General features: G+C 33.1%; 4 protein-coding genes across 4 annotated transcripts; 2 read left to right on the forward strand and 2 right to left on the reverse strand.

The window, feature by feature from the left end:
* The first annotated feature begins 3,605 nt into the window (after positions 1-3,605).
* On the forward strand, positions 3,606-12,333 carry LOC133822560 (uncharacterized). The gene is made up of 15 exons (XM_062254933.1): positions 3,606-3,880; positions 3,961-4,001; positions 4,080-4,117; positions 4,523-4,616; positions 4,926-5,031; positions 5,141-5,211; positions 5,876-5,942; positions 7,082-7,144; positions 7,879-7,950; positions 8,066-8,167; positions 8,768-8,842; positions 9,171-9,281; positions 9,954-10,070; positions 10,464-10,520; positions 11,982-12,333. Exons 1-15 carry the CDS (start codon positions 3,746-3,748, stop codon positions 12,039-12,041), a joined length of 1,209 nt encoding a protein of 402 aa, XP_062110917.1. The 5' UTR covers positions 3,606-3,745; the 3' UTR covers positions 12,042-12,333.
* Positions 12,334-13,364: 1,031 nt separating this feature from the next.
* LOC133823981 (putative disease resistance RPP13-like protein 1) lies at positions 13,365-15,713 on the forward strand. The gene has a single exon (XM_062256841.1). The coding sequence runs from the start codon at positions 13,365-13,367 to the stop codon at positions 15,711-15,713; it is 2,349 nt and encodes a 782-aa protein (XP_062112825.1).
* A 450-nt stretch (positions 15,714-16,163) lies between these two features.
* Positions 16,164-17,358, reverse strand: LOC133823982 (uncharacterized). The gene is made up of 2 exons (XM_062256842.1): positions 16,811-17,358; positions 16,164-16,699 (listed from the first exon to the last, which is right to left on the reverse strand). Exons 1-2 carry the CDS (start codon positions 17,160-17,162, stop codon positions 16,164-16,166), a joined length of 888 nt encoding a protein of 295 aa, XP_062112826.1. The 5' UTR covers positions 17,163-17,358.
* Positions 17,290-18,540, reverse strand: LOC133823983 (uncharacterized). Its single transcript, XM_062256843.1, has 2 exons — positions 18,483-18,540; positions 17,290-18,434 (listed from the first exon to the last, which is right to left on the reverse strand). The coding sequence occupies exons 1-2, from the start codon at positions 18,538-18,540 to the stop codon at positions 17,290-17,292; spliced, it is 1,203 nt and encodes a 400-aa protein (XP_062112827.1).
* Between the last annotated feature and the right edge of the window lie 2,521 nt (positions 18,541-21,061).

Consider the following 21,061-nt stretch of genomic DNA (forward strand, 5'->3'; position numbering starts at 1 on the left):
TAATGTCGTTCTTGACTCTTAAGCCAATACCATACGACCAATGCTCATATCACCGCTGAACTTGACTGATAAGTCATAGCTTCAGGATCAATACTAAACACCATTGCTGTTCTCTGACTAATAAGTCAATGCCATACATAGATAAGCAAAGCTGCTATGCATTTACTATGCAATCAATGTCAATATATAGAGCATTCAACATGCTTCATCAATAACCATGCATGTCACATACTGGGTGTAGTTTTCTTACCTCTAGTTCGAGTGTGAAATAATAAAAGAACGACCTTTGAGAACGATCAGTCCTTAAGTCCCTTAGCGGTCACCTTAAACTCATAATTGAATCCCCTTCAATGGTTGAACTAAGGTCCTAAGTCTCCAAACCTTGATCTCCTAGCTTGAACCTTAGGTTAAGCTTCAAAATTCACAACCGAGAGAGAAAAAGAGAAGGAAACTGCTCTGTTTTTGGTTGCCTAAACCTTCTACAACTAGCCACTTAAATCTATCCCATGGTCAAAAGACCAAAATGCCCTTAAGCCCATTTAACTCCTAAACAACCACCCAAGGGAAAAACAGTCATTTCCCACTTATCCCGATAATTATAATTAACGTCCTCCAATTCTCGTTATTCCCAATATTCTCAAATAATAATTAAATCATATCTCATTACCCGTTCATTTCCAGTAATGTACTAAGCATCAAATTACCTTTAGGCTCACCCCGGGCTCGGAAATTAATCCCATTATGACCAAACCGCTAATTTACATTCTAAGATCATCTCATGCCGAATAGCTCGAACAAATCCACATTATAATGGGGCCTCATCCATAAATCATAGACATGCACATAAATATACAAATATGCAATTATCATCATATATTTCACATAATAATGCATTTAATCACATAATGGCATAATAAATCAATTATGGCCCTCCTTGCCCCCTAATCTAAGCATTTAGTCACATTAAGGATTTTGGGACATTACAGGTTGCATGAATGGTGGCACAAGTATCATACTACCGTCCTTGCACCTTTCCTTGGGTTGTATTAACTTCACTCAATGTTGCAATGATCTCAACATCAAATGCATTGGCCTTGGTATCTTTACTTAGGTTTGCAATGATCTCAACATCAAATGCATTGACCTTGGTATCTTCACTTTCTTTTGCAATGATCTCATCATTAATTGCATTGACATGTTCACATTTTCTTAAGGTTACATTAGTCTTATCACTACATGCATGAACCATGTCAATTCTCTGTAGGGTTATCATACATTCCTCATCGAATGCATTAAAAATTCAATCAAGGTCACAAAAATCTCATCATCAATTGTATTGACCCCAATCTCATTATGGTTAATTTTACAATTAGCATATCTCACATAATGATCAACTTTATAAACAAAACATGTACAACAATAATCATTGAATTGTTTTTACTCTTAATATAAACAATAATCTCAAACTCACAGAAATATGGCAGCAAACACATTTCATTCAAATTCTTGAAATCTACATATTTAGAAAGAAAAAAAAGAACTTGATGATACCAATCTCATCCCTTGTTGATGAAAACTTTGAAACCATATCCACATTCATGTAGAGCATTTCTAAATAGAACTTTATTTGATATTTCATGGTTATGTGTCCAACACAAACCAAATCTTGAAACAAGGATTTGAAGGTTGTAGAAGATGAACCAATTTCCCTCATTGTTGATTATGCAAAACATAAAATTAAAGTAATTAGAAATAGATATTTATAAATGTTGGGAATATATGACTTTAATCTTTTCAAATCAACAATGAATTATGATAATAAAACAATATTTCAAACCCTAGATGTTGATCAAGATTCAAATTCTAAGTATGAAGGCAATTCTTGATAATCAAATAAACATGTTCATGATATGAATGTTAATCTTGAATATAATGAACTAAATGATTAAATGATGATAAGATGAATTTAGATACATTTAATCATCAATACTAACATTGAATACCATAATAGAATCACAAAATACAAGATTATAGTTAGCGAGATACTACCTTTATATTGAGAAACTTGAATCTTCAACTTGGGGAACTTCTAAGGCTTATACACAATATAAATATTGTTGTCCAAAATCTCTATTCTAAGCATTCCCAATTGCTTGAAGCTTCAACTAAGTATAATGAGATTCAGGATTGAACAAACCTTGAAACTCATGCAAGTCAAGCAAGCTTGATGAATTTCTTGGAGAAAACTTTGGTCTTGAGAGCTAGAGAGAGAGTTGGAAAGTGTAATCAAGGCTTTTCAACTCTAATAACCCATATATATAGTGTAGGTATCATCATTAGTATAACAAATAGCATTAGAGCATTTAAAACACATTATTTGGAGCATTTTACGTAAACTGTACTACCCTAAAAGACCGCCCCGATGATACGTATGAAGCGATACGTCGCCTACTAGCAGGTGATGGGCTTTTGAAGCCCTTCACATTTAGGCGATGCTATGCCACTTAGGGGGCGGCATATCGCCACCCTCTCTAACTTTGGACCACTTCAATGGTCCTAAAATTGCTCCAAATGTTACCAAATTTTTTTAGAATGTTTGTGTACCTTATTGTATCACTTTAGACCCATAAAAATCACTTTTAGATGTCTTCTGCACAATCTCATATTTTTACTTCTTTTTAAGTGAAAATCGTTAAATGTTTTGCCATCTTAATCATTATATTAAACCAATCTCAACATTATCTACATTTCGGACACATTCTGCAGCCCCTTTCTTTTATATGGCATTATATTCATAGATAAGAGAATATGAAAATGAGGTCTACTGAGGTCTACTGGTAAAAACTAAAAAGTCTATTTATATGTATAAAATGAGGTCTACTGTTCATAATATTTGTCTGAAAAAAAAACATCAGAACGTTTGGGGAAGAAGAATAATCATCACGTTTTAAATAAAAGATAAATTAAATATTACAAACTTTTTTCAATTAATGAATGGTATTAATGGGTGACAAATAAGATTTATGTTATATTTTGTGACAAATTTGATATAATTTTTAACCTATACTAAATATAACATACATTAGAGTATCTCCAATGGAATACCAAAAAATGGCCTATATTTAGCATATCTTATAAAAAATATGACTCCAATGATATTAAAAAAATGTGTCAAATTTGATACATGCTAAAAATTATATCAAATTTGGCATAAAATATAACATGTGCAAAATTTAATACATAAATAAAAGATACTTTTTATTTACTATATTACCACTCATTACTACAATTTAGTAGTTCACAATCATCAACCATATATACATGATTTGGATAATAAAAAATAATAAAAAAAATAATTTTTGTATTATCTCAATAAATGTTAAATTGGCTAAACAACACTTTTATAGCACTCGGTTGAATTTGCTCTGTAATAATTAATTACAAAACTTATTATAATATTAATAATAATTTAAATAAATTTGATGCCACAAAAAACTGATAATGGTACTTATATGATTGCTGAAACAATTTGGTGCTGACACGTGGTAAGGGAAACGAAAGGTAATTCCGGATATTACGGGCCCACTATAGTTCTAGTCTGGGAGAAGCTTGGCCTAAGCAGAGAGAGGGGAGAGAGAGAGGGAGAGCTCAGTCTCAGCTCTCAGCTACGTTACCCGTTTCTTTCTTTCTCCATTTTCAGTCGATATTCAGTACCAGCAGTACCACTGCATCAGTCGATCTGTCGATGTCGATTACGGCGGCGTCGACGACATGTCGTTTCTTCTTCTTTCCAATCCGATATTCTGCTGATCCTAATCCCAGGCGTGGTTTCGGAACCAGTTCAAACGACAACAACAACACCAACACCAACCCCAACAAAGTATTGAGTTCTTTAGATTTTGAAGGTTTTAGATGGTTATTATAATGAGTTTTAACTTATCATTATGGAAATACATTCAGGGGAAGAAAGTTACTAAAAAGGGCATGGTCCTACAACAAAGGTAAGTCAATGTTAGTTAGCTTCTTCTTCCTACTGCTTCTTTCTTATGCTATAACTGTTGTTCTTGCTTTTGTTGCAGGAAATCAAAAACTATACCATCTGATGCTGTTCCTACTGGTAATTTGATTGTTTCTTTCAAATTTGGTTCCATGCTTTTCGCCAAACATTGATTATTTTATTTTAGAGGTTGAATATACACTAATTATTATCTATCAATATCAATGTCTTGAACAGAAATAGAAAAAGGGTTATAGAATTCACTGGATTCAACACCTAGTTTTATGGGAAATGGACCATTATATTGTTTTAACGAATATTAGCCCATATATTAACAGCTAAATTGTTCAGTGGATCACATAATCAATGCAACAATTTGTAAGAGCTGAAATTAGATTAAAATAGTAAAAAGGAAAGAACATTGACAAACTGTCAACACCACATCTGGTAAGGCGCTTTTAGCTCTATTTTAGTTCCCTTGGATCATTGGTTCTGTTAACCATAACATGTAATCGTCTTTTTCAGAGGCACCTGGTGTGAGTTCTCGATTTGGTGGGAAATCTAATACCACTACTTTAAAAGACCTTGATTTTGAGGAGCGGCTGAAAGCAGTTAAAAGGTTTAGTTTTTGTTCTTTCTCTCTCTAGTGGAACACTTTGCACATTCTTAAAGAGCACTTCAATCATCATTGATGTCCATTACCTTGCCTTATTGATCTGATTGCTCTGTTGAAGTGGCAGTGCTTATGTTGGAAAGACCAATTTTCACTGGGAACATCTTTTCAAAATAAAAATTATCTTGAACTATCCATTATTGAAAAAAGTGTACCTAGGTCATTTTGACAATAATTTTTAGGTCCCTTTTCTGGACTGAAACATACAATACTAGCTGATTGGGTGGTTTTTTTGGCAATAATTATCCTTCTCAGGGCAGCCCTTGAGCAGAAAAAGGCAGATGAGGAAAAAGAATTTGGACCAATCGACTATGATGCACCTGTTGAATCACAGGAGAAAACAATTGGACTTGGTACCAAGGTAAGACTTGGCTGTTTTTTTTCTTACCCATGATGTATTCATATGCCAAGTCTTCAAACAGCATCTTTTATTGTATGGATATTGCTAATAAAAGTTCATTGTGGAGTAGATTGGAGTAGGTGTAGCTGTTGTGGTTTTTGGCTTGGTATTTGCTCTTGGGGACTTTCTTCCAACGGGAAGGTATGCAATGGTCAATTAAACTCACACATACAACACAATTATATTTTAATATACATAAATGTATATTTTTCAATAAGTAAATGTTACAGATAAGAATTGTAAATCATTCAACATTCCATTTAATTTGTATTTCATTTCAGAGGTTCTGCTTTCTTACCTGCCAATTTATTTACCAGTCTTAAAATTGCATGCCTTTTAAATAGATTTTTAAATGAAAGCTCTTCAAAATAACAATGAGTTACAGACTATTCATCTTCCAATAATTTACATGGTGTGGAATGCTAGCACTATTTGGTTGTCTAATCTTCTATTTACATGAAATTGGTCCCAATTTCTGTTACATAGCTTTTATTTTTTTACTTTTAATGGGGCTGAAAGGTAATTCATATTTACTATACAACTTATTGTTAGAAACAATTGCTTTCTATTGCCATTGACAGATATGTATACTACATTTATTTCAACCCTGATTTGATTGTTGAATCGTACTACTTGAATGTAAACTTGTTTGTATGCACCACATGCAACGAAAATATTATGCTTTAAGGGGTTAGATGTATTGTTTTTTCCCCCATATCTTTTCTTTATTATGTCTATTTTGTATTACTTTATTGCTTAATTTCCTGAGAAGTGATTGCATTTGATATGGTCTACAAGTTTTCAGTGTTGGTCCTGAGGATGCTGCAGTTGTTGGTAATCAACTGTCAGAAGAAGAGAAAACTACTCTTCAGGTAATATTTGTATTAGTTGATGTTTGTTTTTCTTCAAAGATAGAAGTGCCTTGGATCAATCAGCGTAGTCTATCTAGACATTAGATATGATTATCATAGTGCCCAGTATATTGTGACAGTTCAATATCTAAAAACTAAACTTTTCTGTACTCAATTGTGAAGCACTGCATACGATTTAAGAGTCATAAAATTTTCCTCTGTTTCTAAATTATCAGATAGAATAGAATTTTAAAACCACAATTCATGGTCTTTTGGATAGCTGACTGGGAGAGTTAGGAACTAGCATATACAAACCATTACTTTGTGGTGTTTACCTCATTGGAGGGATTGTTGATAGAATAGAAGTTAAATAACTTGTTGCACTTCCATTTAGAACGGAGCAGATAAGAGAGAATTTAAAGACTGACCTTTTGATAGTAGAAAAAATAATTGTGGCTAAAATCTTTTCTTCTCTCTCTGATATTATTAATTAGAACAACTGGTGAAGTTAAATAAATTGAGAGCCCTTTAAATATATTGGTAGTAGGTTGAGAAAGTTGGAGTGAACAACAGTACTAGGTTGAGAATGTTGGAGTGAATATAAATATAAACTTAATGATATATAATGCACTAGAGTGGATTTAAATTAGAGATACATCTCAAAATCACTATATTATTGATTAATTTGACATCATTAGTTATTTATAAGACTGAAAATATTTCATTATAATATTATACCCTTTCTTTTCTTTGACTCTCTGATCATTTCCTTTTTTTTTGGTGCACTATACTCATTCCCTTTTGTGTATACATTGGGATTTGAGTTCCCTTGGCATCCTCTTAAATTTTGCAAATAGTAAAACTAAAATCTGTAACACTTTTCATTCCCTGTTAAGTATAACTAATTTTAATACTGTTACTGTTTCTGATAACTCCTTTGATCCTTGCAGTATGCAATGTTTTTTCTTTCTTATATGACTGGCAAATCAAGTCTTATATTCATTTTATGCTTTTCTTTTCTGCTGAGCTGGTTTATACTTCACATATTTCTTGTTGATCCTCATGGACCGTCAATCATGTTGTGTATTTTGGAGGAATCATCCCGAAAGTGGTAAAGAGCTGCCCAACATGCTAATTATTTTACTTCTGATTCATGGCAGACTCAACTGAGAGGATACGAAGCAACACTGAGCAATTCCCCAAAAGATCCAACTGCTCTTGAGGTGAGTCAGAAACTGTTAATGCCAGATTATGTTCTTTTGTGAGTCTCTCTTTCTTTCTTTCAAAGGAAAAAGATTTTTAGTGTGAGAAAATCTAAAGAATAGAAAAAGGAGAACAAGGTTAATTAGGTGTTCTCTAAATAGATTGCAGTATTTTAAGTTCTGAAAGCGATAGAACTTGTCTAATAAGCTATTGTGTTGATTATTTTATTTCATCCTAGCTGGGCTTTAAAAAAAGAAAAAGTCATCTGATTAAATCACTTGGTATTATCTGGTGAGGCTTAAATGTAAAATGAACCCTTGTTAGCTTCTTATTTCAAACCAAAAATGTTGAGCTGATTCTATGTCTTATAGGTTTTTGTGAAAAATATTAAGCTTTTTACCGCTAATTTCTAGTTGGCCAGATGTAGGATCACTCCTGATCCTATCTTATTCTATCTATTGGACATAATAATGACTGGAAGTGTTGTTGATTATTCTCTTTTAATAAAAATATAGTCTGGAGGAAAAAGATAAAGAAAGCTGGAGAAGTGTTTAAATTTTAAATATTACATAAAAAATGAGAAAAATTAAAGATGCTACTAGCTGCAACATCATCTGATGAAAATTGACGGAAACAGTGTTCTGAGTAGGGTTAGGTGCCAAAGGGTTTTCTTGATTTGACTTTTTTTTGGTAAACCATCTATATTCCTGTTGTTTGTAGCATCCATGCTATATTTATTTTGGGTTATTTGCAGGGAGCTGCTGTAACCTTGGTTGAGTTAGGAGAATATGCTCGAGCGGTCTCTTTGCTTGAGAACTTGACAAAGGTTTGTTTCTGTACTTCCTGAAGAGTAATGTACTTGGACGATGCTGGCCAAAGGAAGGGTTCAGTAAAAACTTTTTATCTAAGCTTGCCTGTATTCGTGTTATTGTGTTACACAGGAGAAGCCAAGTGACCCTGATGTTTTTCGTTTGCTTGGAGAAGTTAAGTATAAACTAAAGGATTATGAGGGAAGCGCTAATGCATATGAAAGTGCTGCAAAGGTGTTTTTTCAGTTTATGCAAGACATTTTACTACTCATGTTTTGCTTAGTCCGCTGATAATTTTCTTGACACCAAGAGTTGGTTTGTCAGCATTTAATTCCAGTAATCAATAATAATAGGTTGTTGTATAGCTTATATGATTAATTTCTATTATTTTCATTCTACAACAAAATGTGATATGATTTAATGAATCATATGGAAAAAAATATCTGACCACCCCCACCCACACATAAGGGATTGGCCTAGGTTGGTTATGCCAAAGGCTATTTTGTGGTAATTCCCTATCTAATTAAACTTGAATAACTGTTGGAATAATTTTACTTAAAAATCAGTTTTTTTTTCTTCCATATTACTGTTTACGGTTTACATTTTATCTTCCATTTAGTTTTCAGTTATCTCTAAGCATTATGAACAAGAAACATTGTTAACGTGATGCTCCCTCAGAATGTAATGAAAAGAGATTGAAGAACATAAAATGCAGATATTAATTTCTCAAAATTCCGTTAGGATTTATTTTAATAGTTGATAAATATAACATGATCGTATTACTGACTTGGATTTAATAATGTCATTTATTGACATCTTGTTACTATGTGGCAGGTGTCTAAGTATCTCAGTTTTGAAGTTCTACGAGGCCGAGCAAATGCACTACTTGCTGCTAAGAAACCAGATGAGGTTTGTTCTCACATTAGTGGATCACATTGCTTTTACAACGATCCTTTGATAAGAATGTTGTAAAAAGTAATATTGTAGTTTTCTACATGCATGGTTCACGATTTTATGGAACTTTTTATTAGTGTTATTGATTCCATAAGAAAATGTTGATTATTGTAATGAATAAAAATTGACCGTTTTCTGATTCTTGGCTATTATAATATGTTGAACTTCACTTGTTTCTCATCATCCTGCAGGACTAGTTTCAAGACAATGAGATGAACTGCTATAGGCTATGAAACTATTGTATCTTAAATTAAGTATGATTTATTGTCTCTCTCTCTTTTAGGCTGTACGGTTCCTTGTTGCCACCCGAGAAGGCCTAGCCAAGGAAAACTCGAATGGAAAAACTGAGAGCAGTACTGAGGACTCGGAAATGCAGAAATTAGATCCTATTCAAGTGAGTTACAGTTTTGTTTGTTTAAAAAATACATTTAAACGAAATCACAAAATATAAGAGATAACTACTACAAGTTGTGTATGAAATGTGCCATGCCTCATTAGTTTGTTCTTGTTGTGTCTAGAAAGTTGTTGAAGTATTGATTAAATGATACACATTGGCATCTTGTTAAATATACTTCTTTTTAAGTTAGACTATAATTATTTATGCTGCTTTTAGCAAAATTGCTATACCAATATTAATACAGTTTTATTTTATTTATGTATTGCTTTATACTCTTATCGTTTTTGGTTTTCATACCATCATTACGACAGGGCTACCTTCTAATAACATTCTCATTTCCCCCTCCATTTAGTTGTATTTCCAACCAGTGAGATTAGCGTTCCTTATAATGGATATAGTATTCCCTAATTCATAATTCTCATGGATGGAAAGTGTTTTCTTGAATATTTTTTTTGACCGTTATAATATATTTATATAAATTGTATCCTGAAATGAGTTAAGAGATGGGCTTACCTTTCATAAGTTGGCTTGTGACTAAACCTATCTTTTCCATTTTTTCCCTTTTCTTGAATTGCACAATATCTGAATGAGGTGAATTTTTTACTTTTACAGAAACACTGATGTTTTTGGCCTTTCTCTTTTTGATTGGATGTGATGATGAGTATTCAGGTTGATTTACTTCTGGGGAAAGCCTATTCAGATTGGGGACATATTAGCGATGCTGTGTCTGTCTATGATCGGATCATCTCTAGCCACCCTGACGACTTTCGCGGTTACTTGGCAAAGGTTCAGTAATGCTACTTAATTAGTTATGCTTTTTATTTTTATATTAAGTTAGTTATATGCAGTTGTTTCTGGATTAGCTAACTACCCATCTCAGTCCGCCTCCAACAAAGAATAGCCTTGTTATAATTATAAGTATTTAAGTGGACCTAGAAAAAAAATTGCCATTATTTATACAAAACAATCAATCAAAATATTTGAGAAATATATATCTGTTATGTTGATAAAGGTATATATTGGTAATAATAATAATTCTTTTATTAAATGTTGTCTGCTAACTTGTAAAAGGTGAATATATGTTTCCCGTATCTGGGTGTGTTGCACGAGGCCTAGTGTAGTACTAAATATTTAGTGAATACCTGCATAACATTATTATTTCTTTGATTCTTTTTCCAGGGAATTATTTTGAAGGAAAACGGGAACAATGGAGATGCAGAGAGGATGTTCATACAAGTAAGTATGGATTATATGTTCACACTTCTGTATCTTTCCTATTGTAATCCTAATGGTAATCTAAATTAGTCTATCATATTATCATCCACACGTACCAAATCTGATGCCTGTGGCAGCTGACTTTGGTGCCATAAGTTGTTTTAGGCTTATTTGCAGCAGCAAAATTTTAAGATTGGGGACCCAAGTACAAAATGTATGATGGGGTTACAATAGTTCTTGAAATTGTCATATATTATAGAGATATTTGTGGTGAGAATACTCAATGTTTACATAATGTAGCATTTAAATACTCAAAACTTTTTTTTTTTTTTTTATGGAAAAAGTATTCAAAGTTGCTAAAATGTAGCATTTAAATACTCAAACTATTTTTTTGCTGTAAAAATACCCAAAATCGCTGAAATATTGCACCTTACTACCCAAATAGTTTTAAAAAATTAATACAAATGTATTTTAAGTTATAAAAAATCATTAAAATTATATAAAAATATAAGAAATAGACTAAATTAATTCTAAAATTAAAGAATAGTTTTATTTAATGAAAATAGTAAATAAATATATTTTTTTATTATGTTAACATTTTTTAATGAATTTTTTTCTCTTTTAATAGTTTTTTAGTTTGTAATTTTTCTTTTAACTATTTTCAAGAAAAAATAATTTTTATCATTAAATAAACTATTTATTTTTAATTTTAGCACTAATTTAGGTTAATTTTGTATATTTTTAATGATTTTTATAACTTAAAATACATTTATATTAATTTTTTTTAACTATTTGGTAGTAAACATTTTTGCAACTTTGAGTATTTTTGCCGTTAAAAAAAAATTGGATATTTAAATACTACATTTTAAAAACTTTGGATACTTTTTCTGTTGAAAAAAAAGTTTAGATATTTAAATACTGTATTTTGAAAACATTGAGCATTTTTAACGAAAATATCCCTAAATTATAATAACATTTAATTTATTGCAGCTGTGCTAAAAATACATTTAAAAATAAAGTTGAAATATGTTTAGACCTTAGATACCATAATAAATCTCATATATTTATGAATTAAAATAATTATGATTTTTTTTTTTTGCTAATAATTTTGAAGTTATCTTTGTTTGGAGGAAAAAAATAGTGTTAAATTTAAAGGTTTAGGACCTAAATGCAAAAGGATATATGTTGGAGACTTTTGCTACAAAATCTTTGTTGAACATAAAATTTGGATGGAAAAGTGAAAAGGATTAACATATGCAATTTTTTTTTAGAGATTAGGGACTTAAATACTAAAATTTTGAAATTGGGATCTAAGTGCAAGAGAGTACGTTCGAGAATTTTTTCTCTGTTGCTTTGTTCTTGATATTAGTTTAAATGTTGAACCTTATTTTAATCATTATGTATTTATGAAAGAGAAATAAATCGTAGTTTTGTTTTGTGTACTCATAATTGGAGGATTAAGTTTCTTGCTGCTGTCTGCAGGCACGGTTCTTTGCACCTGAGAATGCCAAGGTACTTGTGGATCGCTATTCGAGAAAATGAGGCACCATTGCTGCTCTATCTGCATAATGATAATTGGTATGGCAATGAGTCTAACTATTACATATCTTAGGAAAAAGATGTTTCAGACCAGTACAGTTTTGACCATTAAATTTCAGATAAACGTACTTAAAAAGAACATTAATATTTTCAGAGAAATCCTATTAATAACAAGGATGAAATTGGTATTTTGTTTTTATTTTTATTCTCTTGAACAAATAGCTCTCAATGAAGAAAGAATTTGTAAGTAACATTAGAAATACCACTAGTTAAACTTACAGCATTTGACTTTTAATTTTGTGCGTTCGTTGGCTAAATAGTTAGAATGAATTTTTTATTTGTTTTATGTATGCAATTCTCCTATAGATTATTAGTTTATTTAAATAAAATAAAACTCTTTTAAATATTTTGAAATAAAAAAAATCAAGTAGATAAAGGGAGAATATTATCATCATATTTGACAAAAAAATTATTCCAAGTGTATTTTGTACTCTTTGGTAAAAGATAAGAGTTTAAGTGTGTATCTAAACAAAATACATGGGTGTAATTTGGTATTTTTGAAATCTTAGGGTGTAAGTGAGCATTTAAGCAAAGTATAAGGGTAAAATGGTATATGCATTTTATTAATATTTGGGAGATTTGCAAAGAAAATCAGTGGCGGTCTAAAATGTTGCATATAAATAACTAAAAAATAGTTTTTTTTTTGACAAAAATCAGTAAATAGTTTTAAATATTACACTTAAGTTACTAAACAGTTTTCTCTTGTTGGCAAAAAAATTGACTCAAGGGCAACATTTCAAATTATTTATTGATTTTTGCCATCAAGAAAATTGTTTAGTGATTTAAGTGTAATATTTTAGACTATTTACTGATTTTTACTAAAAAAAAAAAAAATTACTTTAACAACTTAAGTGCAACTTTTTAGATTGCTGGCAAATTTTTGCCACAAATTTACCAAAAATAATGATTTGAAAAAAATCATTCATTTAATATTCGTCCAATGTCAACGACTATAGCTACTTCTTATGTAAGATAAGATAGCGTGAGATAAATAACAAACCCTCCACTTCACTTCACTTAACTTTTTTTTTTTTCCCACTTGTAAGGTAATATATACAATCGCAATGTACATATCCAAATGCATAAAAAGTCAACTAGCAAGCCAAAGAGAAATGATTAGGAAGTAATAAATAACAAATGAACATTAAGACAAAGTCTAAAATCAGTAAGCACAACCCAAGTTCTCCTTCCTCGGGTTATTTCTAAAAGAGATCTTCTCTCTTCTGATCTCACTTCTTTTGATACCTCATTTTCCACCACAAAAGTATGGCAGAAGCCATGATCGGTTCAGCTTTTCTCAATGCTTTGGTTAAGATTCTGCTTGATAAGTTGGTTTCTCACGAGGCCATAACAAATCTTTTTGAGGGAAAAAACCCCATCATTAACCTTCTTAATGAACTGAAAATTAGGCTTTTGTCAGTTGATGGTTTGCTTGATGATGCTGAGGAGAAGCAGATTGACCATTTAAAGGTCAGGATATGGCTTGATGAGCTTAAAGGGGTCATTTATGAGGCAGATGAGTTAATGGGTATGGTCAATACCAAAGCTTTGGTACTGAAGGTGGAAGGTGAATCTGGAAGCAATGTAAGTATGGTACTAACGAAGCTCATCCCAACTTCTTTCCATTCATTTGATAGGGTTATAAAACTTGAGATGGAGGCAAACATACTTCCTATCTTAAATCTTCTTGTGGGTCGAAAAGATGAACTTGGCTTAAAAGTAGGTCTTCATAACAGATGCCACAATACGTTACTTGCACCCTTGGTACAACAATCAGATGTTCGTGGAAGGGATTCTGTAAAAGAAACCATTGTTAATTCATTGATATATGATGCTGGTGGCCATAACTTATTTGTGATTGCCATAGTCGGTATTGGTGGCATTGGCAAAACCACTCTCGCACAACTCATTTACGATGAACCCAGAGTGAAAGAACATTTCAATGAGCTTAAAGCATGGATTACGGTATCTAATGATTTTGATGTTCTAAAAATTATGAAACTTATTTTTCTGAAGCTCATTTCTCAAAGAGATTGTGGCATAGAGGAACCAAAAGAACTTCAATTTAGATTGAAGGAGGTTTTGACAAGGAAGAAATTCCTTTTTGTGTTTGATGATGTTTGGAATGAAGATCCTATTAAATGGAATGTGTTAAAGAGCACTTTTATGTCTGCAACATATGGAAGCAAGATTATTGTGACAACACGAAGCATTCATATTGCAAATATTTTTATGACAGGTGCTCAACAACCTCATTACTTATCTGAATTATCCGAGGAAGATTGTTGGCAGATCTTTACTAAACACGCCTTTGACGATGGGGAAGACTTGAGTGCATATTTGGATTTTCAAGGGATTGGGAAAGAAATTGTTAAAAGGTGTGGATGCCTTCCTTTAGCAGTAAAATATATTGGGGTTGCTTTGCACTCAGAACGAAATCCAAGGAAATGGGAAAATGTACTAGAGAGCAACATGTGGGAGTTGTATGATACGCAGAGGATTCACATTCTTCCAACTCTATGGTTAAGCTATCGTTGTTTACCATCTTATTTAAAACCATGTTTTGCTTTTTGCTCAGTTTTTCCTAAAGATTACTCATTCAACAAAAAAGAAATGGTTTTATTGTTGATGGCAGAAGGCTTTTTACAACCTGAAATTGGAACCAAAATGGAAGAAGTTGGAGAGAAATACTTTGATGGTCTAGTCTCAAGGTTACTGTTGCAACGATCAAGTGAGAATGAATCGAATTTCAACATGCATGACCTTGTGCATGACTTAGCTATGTATGTATCAAGTGAATTTTGCTTCTGCTCTGATGGTCATAGGAACTTCAGTAATCTCACAAGCAAGACTCGTTATTTTTCACATGACTTGGCAATTGAGGGTTTGGAGAAATTTGAAGATTTGTCTAAATCCAAGCGTTTACGCACCTTTATCGCATTAAATGCATTTTCTAGGAAAATTGACTACATGAAACTAGTTGAAAAGCTGGTAACGAGAAATATATACTTAAGAGTTTTGTCTATATCCGAGGCATATTTTGTGGAGGAGTTGCCTAGTTCAATCGGCAATCTGCAACATCTAAGGTATTTGAACTTGTCATGGAGTAGAGTAACAAAATTACCTGATTCAATTTGTACTATATACAATCTGGAGACATTGGTGTTGTCAAATTGTCATAATCTCTCTTGTTTGCCACCCAAAATCGGAAACTTAATTAAGCTGCTTCATCTTGACATCAGAAATTCACCCTTGAAAGAGATGCCAGACAATATGTGTAAATTAATAGACTTGGAATCATTATCTGATTTTGTTTTGGGTAACGATGGTGGTTCCAATGTTAAGGAGCTAGGAGAGCTTCGACGCTTGCATGGAAGACTTCGTATTTCGGGGCTTCAAAATGTCAAGAATGTAAACGATGTTTTGGAGGCCAAACTAAGTACCAAGAGTCTTAGTGAACTAGCCTTGGAAGGGAAGGGTTCTACCAATGATTCAAATCATGAAAAATCAGTACTTGATGCACTCCAACCTCACACAAACTTGTCAAAAATCACTATCTCTGGATATCAAGGTACAAGTTTTCCGCAGTGGGTTGGAAATCATTATTCACTTTAAAAAATAATGTCGATGCATCTAAAATCTTGTCATCAGTGTTTCTTTTTGCCACAACTTGGTCGCTTGCCTTTTCTGAGAGAACTCAAGATTTTAGAGTTTCCATTTTTACATGAATTTTATGATTCTGATTCACCATTTAGATCATTACAAACTTTACATCTTGAAAAATTGCCAGAGTTGGGGTAGTGGTCATTTCTTGAAGGCAAGGTTTTGAAAGGCGAAATCGCGAGGCGAGGCGTTTTCTCTTAGTACCACGAGGCGTAAGCCTCGAGGCGCAATGAGGCGTACACCTCAACTATAAGAACAAATCAAATTTAAAAAATATAATAAAATTCATAAAATATCCTAAAATTCATGAAATTTCATAGAATTCATAACAAACAGCACATAAGTCCATATCAAAGTCATAAAAGTTCTAGTTATAAATCTTAAAATCATAAATAAAATGCATTAAATCTCCAAGAACTCTTCACTTTCTTCATCATCACTCTCATGAAATTGTATAGCTCGTCCATCATCTTCATCTTCACTATCATTTTCTCCTCCTTCAAATTCATCTTCCTCATCCAAATTCACTTCAATTGGTGCTTGATTTCTTTTCCTCTTCCTCGGTGCTAAACTTCCGCCCTCATCCTCAATCTCAATTTCCCCACCAACTTCGATTGCTCTACTATCACCATCCTCTTCATCATTTGGATTGGCTACCCATTCATCATCAGAACACACATTTTCAACAATCAAAGGATCATCTTCCTCTCTTCGTGATTGTTTCTTAAAAAATTTGTGCTTCAACTTTTTGTTGTACATAATGTACACCAAACTATTCATCTTTTTTGTGCTCAGACGATTTCTTCTCTTTGTGTGCACTTGATTGAACGTACTCCAATTACGTTCACATGCCGATGCTGAACAAGTAAGACCTAGAACTCTTGTTGCAAATGACTTGAGTTCTGGAACTTCATCTCCAAAGTTGTCCCACCATTCAACTATACAAATTAAAGACATGAAAAAAGAAGCAAAGTAATGAATAATTTATTTTATAATATTAATATAAACTATAATAAAACAAAAAATGAGATAAAAGTTTAAGTATTCACCAGGTGGACGTGTTAAGTATGATGTTAAGGATGATCTGAAGCCAAACAATCCTCGCTTGTATTTATACTCATCAAGTTGGGCATCGACCTTCACATATGTTTCTTGGTCCTTGATGAGTCTATCCATGCACTTATACAAACCAGTTTTAATATCTGGATGCTCGGAAACATTGGGACTCCATCTGAATCGAGGATTCAAGTAATATGCAGTTGCATGCAAGTCGCGGTGCAATTGAAACTCCCACTTTTGATCAATGATCTCCCAAATCTCCTTATATAAAGACACGTCTCCATCTAAGTTCTTTGCAATCTTTTCTTTTGCCTCATCCATAGCACCATAAATAAATCCCATTGCCGGTGTCCTCTCACCATCAACTATTCTTCAAACATTCACAAGGGGCTTTGTGGTTTTTATGGAATAAACCACACTAGGCCAAAATGTATTATCATTCATTATGATTTTCTTCACAGCTTTCCCTTCAGGTTTCTTTGCCCATGCACAACTTGACCATTCTTTTGAAACAAACATCATTTGTAGTAGTTGCTTCAATTGATGCATACTTTCTAAAGTTAGAAAGGCAATGGCGAACCGTGTGACAGCTGGTCAGAAGATCTTTCTTTGCAAATTTTCTTGTTAAACTCAACACCCATTGATGGTTATGGATGAAATTGCTAACTCTCTTTGCTTTAAGCAAAGAATTTTTATGTTGTGGCAATTCTCCAATTTTCTCAAGCATCAAATCAATACAATGAGCAGCACACGGAGTCCAATACAACATTTTTCTCTTCTCCATTAATAATCTTCCAGCTGCCTTGTATGCACTTGCATTATCTGTGACCACCTGAATGACAATATCTTCTCCAATTTCTTCAACAACATCATCAAGCAATTCAAACAATTTTTGTGCATCTTTTACACAATCTGATGCATCAATAGTTTTCAAAAAAACAATCCCATAGGGATTGTTAACTAGAAAATTGATCAGACTCCTATTTCTCATATCTGACCAACCATCTGATAATAATGAAACCCCTGTTCGTTCCCATGTTGCTTTGATCTCATTCACAATTTCGGATGTTGTCTTCTCTTCTTCTTTTAGTATCCAAGTCCTCATTTCATGCATTGTTGGAGCTTTCAATCCTCGACAATAATTCCCAACCGAACGCAACATATTAAAATATGATGGACTTGTTGCACAATTAAATGGGATCCCATTCTCAAAAAAGAATCTCCCAATATCTAAACATACTTGATTTCGATGCTCTTTAGCACTCGTTGGAGTCATTTTTGTGGCAGCAGTATTTTTTTCATTTTCATCATCTCCTTTATTCTTCATAAATCGATCCATAGGCCCTCTAACACCTCTAGAACTACCGCTAGGACAAGAATTCACGCCCTCCAAAGGATTGCCACTACCAAAACCACTAGGTCCATCACCAAAGTAGGATCCACAATCCACCGCCTCATCAAACTTTCGTTGAGAAATAAATTTTGTAGTTTCATAGTCTTTCAAATATTGACTTATCTCATCCTTGACTTCTTTAGGTACTTTAGGACATGGTTTTACATCTTTGTGTGTGCAAGCAAGATGTTCTTTCACTCTCTTCACCCCTCCCTTAATATCTTTACTACAAAAATTACACTTTAAATACTTGTATCATTTTTTTCCACCTTTTTCCTGCACTTCTATTTCAACACTATACTTCCAAGCATGATCTTTTCTACTCATCCTTCCCAACTTAAATTTAGCAACTAAAAGCATAAAATAAAATTAAAAATTCAGCAACTTTAAAACAAAAACTAAGGAAATTGAAAAACAAAAAACAGAGAAGATTAAGGAAATTATTTACCTCTCTAAAATAGTCAACTTTGACAAAAACTAAGGCTGGTAGCTGCCTTGACTTTGAGAAGAAGAGGTGAAAAACAAAACTGAGATGGTGGGTGAGAGGAGAGAGCTTCTTGCTTGAAAAGGAGAGAAATAAAGAGTGTGAGGGAGAGCTTGGATGATGGAGAGAGCCTGCTGTGAAGTTAGAGCTTGCTGTGAAGTGTGAGGGAGAGCTTGGTGCTGCCGTGAAGGAGAAAGAAAAGAGAGAAAGATGGGAGATGCTAGTTCTGCCGTGAAGGAGAAAGAGAAGAGGGAAATCAGAAATCAGAAAAGAGAAAGGAAAATAGAAGAAACTTAGGGTTTTTTTAACTTAAAATTTGATCACATAAGCCCAAATTTTAAGCCCATTTAATTAAAAAAAAGCCCAAAACATTATTTTAAAAAAGGCCCCACGTGTGAGGCAATAAAACAACCATAAAAAATCAAAACCATGAGGCGTACGCCTCGGACTGCCTCAGCTCGCCTCGCCTCTGTCCGCCTCACCCACGTGAGGCGTGCGCCTCACTGCCACACTATGAGGCGGCGCCTCAGATACGTTTTTTTACTGCCTCGCCTCGAGGCGCGCCTCGAGGCGTACACCTCAAACGTTTTTTTAAACCATGCTTGAAGGTGAAAACCAAGCTTTCCCTTGTCTCAAGACACTTCACTTGAGTGATTGTCCAAAGCTCACTGGAAACCTACCATATAGCCACACAATGGAAACTCTCTATATTCTCAGGTGTAGGAGCTTGAATTTTCCAACCAACCACATATATTCATCCCTTAAATCGTTGTGCATACAAGTTAGTTGTGATTCTATGAATTCTCTTCCGTTAGATAACTTTCCTAAGCTTAATGTGCTTCAGCTTTCTCATCTGAGATATTGTTCAGAGCTAACTGGAAACTTGCCTAATTTGATAGAAATTCTCTCCATTGAATCTTGTGAAAACTTAGAGTTTCCTAAGCACCGTCGTTATGCATCGCTTAAGAAGTTATGTATAAATTATTGTGGTTCACTCAAGTCATTTCCATTGGACTACTTCCCAAAGCTTAACGAGTTTAGTTCAGTTGCTTGTTCTGTAGAGTCCATATTCTCGGAAGAACCTAGGCGCCTTGTACTCCAGTCTCTTGGTTACCTCAAACTATCTAGTTGGGAAAACCTTTCATCATTTCCCGAAGGAGGCTTGCCATGCCCCAACATGAAGGAACTGCATCTCTTATGCCCTAAATTGAAGTCATTGCCAAAACAATTGCACTCACTTCTTCCAACTCTCAAGGTTCTTACACTAGAATATTGTCATGAAATTGTGTCATTTCCTGAAGGAGGATTGCCCTTGACTCTAGGGACACTCGAAATTCGAGAATGCAGGGGACTCATGGCACAACGCAAACACTGGAATCTGCAAAATCTCACTTCTCTTGCATCATTGTCCATTAGTGGCTGTGAAGACGAGAGCTTAAAATCCTTTCCTCAAGAAGGACTACTTCTGACCTCTCTAACATCACTTGTCATCCAAAACTTTCCATTCCTTGAAGCCTTAAACAGTAATGCCTTCCAAAAACTCAATAAGCTTCAAGTTTATCATTGTAATAAACTCCAATGCTTGCCGGAAGAAAGGACATTCCTATACTCTCTATTTGACGTATGTATCCTTGAGTGTCCACTGCTGAAAGAGCGATACACAATGGGTAAACACAAAGACAAGCTTTCTTACGTACCTCATGTGTATATTGACTGCAACAAATTGGGATGAGTGTTCTGCATTAGTACCATTACATATACTTTAACTTTAGTTCAAGTTGACATATATGGTATTTTTTTTTGTGAATAATTTCTTTTTTTAAAAGTGAATTTACACTCTAACTTAGTTTTGATATTTTTTTTTGTAAAATGACATCATTCTAAAACTTTTACTGGTTGTTTAAATTTTTCAATCCTGTATAAAATTTTCAACTAATTATTTAAATTATTAAAGACTATTTTGCAAAAAATTATCAAAATTAATATGCAAAATGACCATTTTGGCAAATAATTCATTTTTTTTCATTGAATATAATAATATTGCTTCTGAAAACAAATTTTGTATCAATAAATTTAATTACAAGTTTGGAATTGTCAATATGTATGTATAGTTACCAAAACAATTTTAGTTCTTTATAGATCATATTTTCATGTTGACTAGACGGAGACAATGTCCAACAGACATGCACATAAGGTTGTACACGTATACAAATTTTGAATGTTGTCAAAAGAAGTTTTCTAAACGGTCACAAACTCATCCAGCAGAAACAATATCAAACCTAAAAAAGTTTTGATATTTTTTAAACAGTAGTACTTAGTTATTATTTTTCCTTGGTACTTTTGCACAAATTTTATTGAGTTTTT

Source organism: Humulus lupulus, chromosome 3 (genome assembly GCF_963169125.1).
Source record: "Humulus lupulus chromosome 3, drHumLupu1.1, whole genome shotgun sequence".
Classification (NCBI taxonomy): domain Eukaryota; kingdom Viridiplantae; phylum Streptophyta; class Magnoliopsida; order Rosales; family Cannabaceae; genus Humulus; species Humulus lupulus.

What these genes read in the sequence shown, in the direction of transcription:
- LOC133822560 (XM_062254933.1), top strand. Translation starts at nt 3,746, where the DNA reads ATGTCGATTACGGCGGCGTCGACGACATGTCGTTTCTTCTTCTTTCCA. An exon ending in CGGCTGAAAGCAGTTAAAAG is followed by an intron (nt 4,617 to 4,925) that starts GTTTAGTTTTTG and finishes TATCCTTCTCAG; the next exon opens with GGCAGCCCTTGAGCAGAAAA. An exon ending in TTCGCGGTTACTTGGCAAAG is followed by an intron (nt 10,071 to 10,463) that starts GTTCAGTAATGC and finishes TTCTTTTTCCAG; the next exon opens with GGAATTATTTTGAAGGAAAA.
- LOC133823982 (XM_062256842.1), bottom strand. Translation starts at nt 17,162, where the DNA reads ATGGGATTTATTTATGGTGCTATGGATGAGGCAAAAGAAAAGATTGCA. An exon ending in ATACTTAACACGTCCACCTG is followed by an intron (nt 16,700 to 16,810) that starts GTGAATACTTAA and finishes TAATTTGTATAG; the next exon opens with TTGAATGGTGGGACAACTTT.
- LOC133823983 (XM_062256843.1), bottom strand. Translation starts at nt 18,540, where the DNA reads ATGAGTAGAAAAGATCATGCTTGGAAGTATAGTGTTGAAATAGAAGTG. An exon ending in AATAGAAGTGCAGGAAAAAG is followed by an intron (nt 18,435 to 18,482) that starts GTGGAAAAAAAT and finishes TTTGTAGTAAAG; the next exon opens with ATATTAAGGGAGGGGTGAAG.
- LOC133823981 (XM_062256841.1), top strand. Translation starts at nt 13,365, where the DNA reads ATGGCAGAAGCCATGATCGGTTCAGCTTTTCTCAATGCTTTGGTTAAG.